Source organism: Setaria italica, chromosome I, assembly GCF_000263155.2.
Source record: "Setaria italica strain Yugu1 chromosome I, Setaria_italica_v2.0, whole genome shotgun sequence".
Lineage (NCBI taxonomy): Eukaryota > Viridiplantae > Streptophyta > Magnoliopsida > Poales > Poaceae > Setaria > Setaria italica.
In genome coordinates, this window is record NC_028450.1 from 14,544,723 (window position 1) to 14,550,858 (window position 6,136).

Consider the following 6,136-nt stretch of genomic DNA (forward strand, 5'->3'; position numbering starts at 1 on the left):
TGTTACATAATGAAATACATGCATGCGATGATTCTTAAAGACAAAAAGAAAATATTCACTGCGTACAAATAGTGAAATACTTAAAAATTTAAATTTCAACACCTGGTCCTCTTCGTGGCTGTCCCCGCGGCCTCGTCGTCTGCCTTCTCATCAGCAGGAGCTTGATCAGCCACCGTAGACGACGGGGCCTGCTCCTGCCGTTTTCCAACCGCCGGCGCCGGCGCCTCGGCTCCATCCTTCACGGCGCTATGACTGAATAGCTCCCGCGGGAGCAGAACCTTGTCGACGGAGTACACGGCCAGCCGGGGTACACCGAGTAGAGCGGCTTCCCGAGCGTGGACACGTTCACCTGGCGCTCGCCGCCGGAGGTCACGTTGACGGTGCACACGCCGTGCTGGCCAGAGGCTTGCGTGCGCAAGGGGTTCGTGGTGGTCTGGAACGACACGAGGCTGTAGTACCAGGGCAGGATGTGGAAGAGCACCAGCTGCGACTGCGCCTGCGCGTCCGGCGTCCATCCGGTTGAGCGTGCCGAACCGGAGCCCCGCAAACGCCGCGGCGGTCGGGGCCAGCACAGTCAAGCCCGTCGGCGTTCCGGTCGCTGCCGATCAGGCTGGTCACCTGCGAGGTCACCTCGGTGTCCTTGAGCAGGCGAATGATCGCGTTGTACTGGGTGTCCTTCGTGAGGATCTCGGTCAGGTTGAGAGGCACCGGCGGAGCTGGGCTCGGCGCGTCGACCACGGCCGCGGCCTCCGCCGAGACGACGGCAGAAATTGCGAGGATTACTACCACAACAAGAGACATTGCTGCTGCCTTGAAGCAAGCCATTTTGTTAACTCGTCACAACACACTACGTGGCGTGCACGGTGCACGGCGAGAAGGCGCAGGTGTATATGATGCCTCTGTGCAATGGAGGCAGGAGGGTTAAGTAATGGATGTTGGGGCTTGGGGGAGAAGTGAGAGTAGGAGAAATGCGGCTTTCTTGCAGTTAAATAACTGCCAAACGGTTGGTTCGGCCATCTTTTCCAAATCGGAGGGAAACACGTCCATGTTTTAAGTGTTTTGGTTTGCCTATGTTGCAGGTGGAATGTGCAGATCTAAACAGGGGACCAATAGTAAGGCTACATGTAACATGTTTGTTTGGATTACTCTCTTTGAAGTGCTCTGGGTCGGAACACTAGTCCACCCCACTACTAGAGAAAACACTTATTTGTATTAGTTCATCCATGCCGGATATAAATAAGCGGGCACAAATAAGTCATTCATACCAGATGTACAAGTCGACACAAAAATAATGGACTATTCGTGCTGCCTCTCTTTCATTTGTGATGTTGCAAGTTTAAGCCAACACGGATAATACATGAGCTTGGGAGATACATGAGCTCGCTCATCTATGCTGTCATGGCAGCATTCACGGTGACTCCGGACAGCCCGGGTGGATCTCAGATGACCTTAACCAGAGCACCTCAATATATACCTACCATTGGGTATGCATACCCTCTCCCTAAATCCACACCCACTTCTGGAAAGGGTATGGGTAGAAAATTATATACCCATTAGAAATGGGAGGGTACAATTTATCCATTGGATATGTATATATATGTAGCACAAAGTTAATGAGTGGGATTGAGGAGGGTAAGGAGTGGATAATAATTATTTAGATTTGGGTGTGAATAAGAGTGGATTTGCCCATACCCTTCCCAGTGGTAGGCCGGTATACTCGACTACATTCTTCTAGAGCATGGTGGCCATATGCATGCTCATTTTTTTGTTTCCTCATGCAAACTCCCGTGATCCACAGTCCCTGTATATTGTGGCGTCACTGTGTCATTGAATACGAAGTGGTCCAACAAAGCCATATTATTTTTTTTTCTCAAATACGCAGGAGAGATTATATCTTTGTATTAAAGGTAAAAGTTTCAAACAATACAATGCACGGCAAGAGTGCCTGCACCAAACAAATCCCATTGCATGCTTATTACATGAGAGCTATCAACCTAAACACACCCACGGAACTGTCTCTCATCAGGCCATGGTGACGGTCGATCGCCGTCTGCGAGCTCCCTAGGAACAACTCCTCCATGGCCTTGAAGTGCGTCGTCGTCTCGAGTGTTGACCCATATAGCTTCTTGTATGCTTGCTTGGTTTCGGGAGTCACCGGTACCTACCTTCCATCATTCCGAAAACGCTTTATCATGAGGACTTCGCCACGCTTGGCTGCAGCGACATTGGAGAGACCATGCATGGTTTGCTAACCGCTCACTGCGCTTGGGCAATACGGGTGTGACTGTCGTCTCGACGACGCGAGCCGGTTTCGGCTGTGACGCCAACGGTGTGCGTAGCTTGGTCTCAAGATTTTGGGCCGCTTAACGCACTGGAGCGCCGTTCCCTTCGCCATGTTGTCCTCGGGGTGGGATGCATGCGCGGGCGAACTTGGTGAGCTCAGCACAACCACACCCGCGTTGCGCGCCGTAGTCACTGGCGATGTGGACTCATCTGACAAAGTAGCTGCGACCGCCCCAGCAAGAGACGATGTAGGGCGCACTGGGCACGTGTCCGCAGCTGGTGTCGCCAGGGAGCCGGCCGCGGATCGCACCGAGATGCAGCGGGCCGGTGATCAGAGGGGTAGCAGCCAGGCCATGTTATCAACGATCTAGCATCAGCATGTTGATTCCTTACAAAGGGTAACGATGAACAATCTCAGTAAGATGTACAAACACACAGAGACACAAAGTATTTTTTACTCCATGTGTGTGGATCCCCTGAATATAGTGTCAGAGTTACGGTCTAATGGTTCTGGATGAATTAGCATTAGAAAAGACGTAGAGGCTCAGCCGTAGATTTGTATCCAACGCCAGAAAAAGGATTTTGATATTATAAAGGAAGGAATCCGCGACTTAGTGTCATCAGCCAATAGCAATCCGTCATTTGCCCCCATCGATCCGCGTAACAAAATCAAATCAAAATGTTACAGCCGTCCGATCATACAGGAACGTACCAAACAAGGATTTAGGAATAGCACACACCCTTCTCCCGGCCAAGTCGGTTGCGGTGCCTTTTGCGTGCCTCCCTATAAATAGCGCTCCTCTCCTGCTATTTCTACCACTCACGGCTCAAACAGGAAAGGCTCACCAACAAGGCAGCAACGCAGCGCAGCATAGCGGTTAGCAAGCCGCGCACACACGATCTGTGAGAGGTAATATCATTTCCTTTATGAAGATTAGCTATTCTCGCCTAGGTACTTCAGTTTCAGTTTGTGCCCTAATTGGAGATACGTGATGGCTATATCCTTGCTTTGTCCTCCTCATCGAGACAGACCGACATGTTTCATCCTCTTGTTGCACCGTTCAGGGCGTGTGGTTCACACGATCAAAACCATAGAACCACTTAGGGTTTTGATTATATGTGAAACCTCTAGGTTCTGGATCTTATTAGGATTGGAGTAGAGAATATTTGCTAGATATATATTTTCAGAATCGTCTGATAATTTTCCTAGCTTGCGTCATTTTGGTCGGACATGAGATTCGGTCTTCTTCTGCTGTGTGCTCTAGAAACATAGTTCAACGTTATCACCTCTGGGCTCATGAACGGTGATCAGTCATCAGTGCGATGCGTAAGTGGTTCATGTAAACAGTCTATAGCAGACAAATGCTAACGTCCTACTCCTTCCATCCCAAACTATAAGTCGCTTTGATTTTTTTTTTGGTACATTCACTTTGCTATGCATCTAGACATATAGATACATCCCAAACTATAAGTCGCTTTGATTTTTTTTGGTACATTCACTTTTCTATGCATCTAGACATATTGTTATATCTATATACATAGCAAAGTGAATGTATCAAAAAAGTTAAAGCGACTTATAATTTGGGAAATTTGGGATGGAGGGAGTACTTGTTTACTTGGTAGACCACTGGGGTAATGAGATTGCTTATTCCCTCTGAAATTCTATATCTACCGTACCCAATCCAATGCCCTAATTCTCTTGAAGCCCTGCTGATTGTCCTTTATTTGCATTATAGTCTTTCCATGCCAAACAATCACGTCTCAACTCACATTCTCCATATATATGTATATACAAAATTTTATTTGCTATGATACGTCTGTACTCAATTTTTCTAGTAATACATGATGATTATTTAGTAAGCCATTGTTGTGTGTTTGTCTTCCATCTTCTGGTTCCATGCACATTTCAGTCAGTTACATCCTACCAGATACTAGATGAAGGTTACTAGTATATGCTACGAAGTTTTGTTTCTAATTCTTACAAGCATTTCAATTCCCATGACAGTATCTTGTACAAAGGAACTCATGCTTTAGTTTTAAAAGAAATTACCACTTTGTTTGAAGGATGGCTCGTACTAAGCAGACAGCTCGTAAGTCGAGCGGAGGAAAAGCCCCAAGAAAGCAACTTGCAAGGATATTTGTACGTGCAAGACTTTGCACATTACCTATCATTACGATTAGTATTAAAATTATAACTTCAGTACTAGTATTAACTTACAGGTTCTCTGTGACCATAGGCTTCGGCTCGTAAGACAGCTCCGATAACCGGAGGAGTGAAGAAGCCTCGCCGATACCGTCCAGGAACGGTAGCTATTCGGTATGTAGAGCACAATGCAATTTTATTTCCTCTCATTATGAGTAGTCTTTCACTCATCAAGTATCTGTAAAAGAAGCGAATCACGATGTTATATTATATCTTTTTTTCTTCGGCAATGCAATAACTGATTTCCTCTTACTCTGTAGTGAAATTCGCAAGTATCAAAAGGCCACTGAGCTGCTCATAAGGAAGCTGCCCTTCCAGAGGCTCGTTCGGGAGATTGCGCAGCTTTACAAGGTACAGTTCCTTGATTGCTACATGTCTGAATCTGTCCTAGTTATTTTTCACATGTGTAAGGCACTAAGGCAGAGTATTCAAACAAATAACATTTTTTCTTAGAGTTCTTATAGTTCCTCATGGCTACGCATGCAGAGTGACCTGCGTTTCCAGAGCCATGCAGTGCTTGCTTTGCAGGAGGCAGCAGAATCATATCTTGTGAGTCTCTTTGAGGACACCAACTTATGTGCTATCCATGCCAAGCGTGTGACAATCATGCCCAAAGATGTTCATCTGGCTACAAGGATCCGTGGCGAGAGGCCTTAATTGTTCTACAAATGGAGCAGCCTGCCACGAGCTACTTTTCATGTTCCTGCCTTTATGTTGAGAAGCCCTTAAGATTGTGTTAAACATTGCAATTATCCATCGAATAATTAGTTGATGTTCGGTACCATTATAAGTTGTTTGCTGCAACTGGTCGTGTAAGGTTGCTACGTAACTTCTGTGATGCCATTTGCAATGCTGTGATATCATTCATACGTTCTGCATGCTTCCCTTGTTTTCTATTTGTCTTATGCTGATGATGTGATACAAGAAACAATCTAACGACCTCGTGATCTTACATAACTGCGATAGCTTCTGGTATCGATCCCCAAGTAGTTGCAAATAGAGATGTGGTTTGCCGGAAGCCTTTTAACGACACCGTACTTATCTGTGCCATAAGAGGTTGCAAGAGGAGGTGGCAGCTGTGTCGGACTTCTCAATCGGGTACGGCTTTATTTGCTCATCCAAACCTATATAATCTATACCTTGATGTTTGGTACGTAGTACGAGATAAGCAGCATATATTCTATTATTAGAGACGAATTCAAGCTCTTTAATATCCTATGCCCGGACAGGACAGTACAATGTTGAGATTGCTTCTGAATATGTTAAACAATGGAACCGACAATGGCTTTGATAGAAACAGCTGCAAACTACTTGAAGCTAAGAAAATGACCTCGGCCCTCAAGTGATTTCGATGCTGCACGTTCCCAAACAAATGATAATCAATTGCTTTGTGTTTGATTTGAGCAACGAAATATAGTATTGGCGGCCGTGAGATGTGTCACACCAAGTAATCATCATAAGATAAGCATGGAGACCTATGCCAAAATGTCCCTTTCCATCCAAGACAAACATCTCGGTTGTTTTTGACCCGTAGTCCCGGGTCAAACGGTCACCATCGACAGCCACATCCGACAGGAGCTTTAGCCTCGGTCGGTTAGTAATATTAACCGTGACTAAAGCTCCCTCTTTAGTCCTGGTTGTAACGACTAG

General features: G+C 46.2%; 1 protein-coding gene and 1 pseudogene across 2 annotated transcripts; one reads left to right on the forward strand and one right to left on the reverse strand.

Annotated features, from left to right (window-relative positions):
- LOC101780449 lies at positions 1-825 on the reverse strand (annotated as a pseudogene).
- A 2,289-nt stretch (positions 826-3,114) lies between these two features.
- LOC101780843 (histone H3.3a) lies at positions 3,115-5,207 on the forward strand. 2 transcript variants are annotated; one of them, XM_022822959.1, is made up of 5 exons: positions 3,115-3,193; positions 4,348-4,423; positions 4,521-4,600; positions 4,747-4,837; positions 4,973-5,207. In XM_022822959.1, exons 2-5 carry the CDS (start codon positions 4,349-4,351, stop codon positions 5,141-5,143), a joined length of 417 nt encoding a protein of 138 aa, XP_022678694.1. In that variant the 5' UTR covers positions 3,115-3,193; position 4,348; the 3' UTR covers positions 5,144-5,207. The 2 variants fall into 2 exon arrangements, with proteins under 2 accessions (XP_022678694.1, XP_004952333.1); XM_004952276.2 differs by lacking the exon at positions 3,115-3,193 and adding an exon at positions 4,153-4,175.
- The last annotated feature ends 929 nt before the right edge of the window (positions 5,208-6,136 follow it).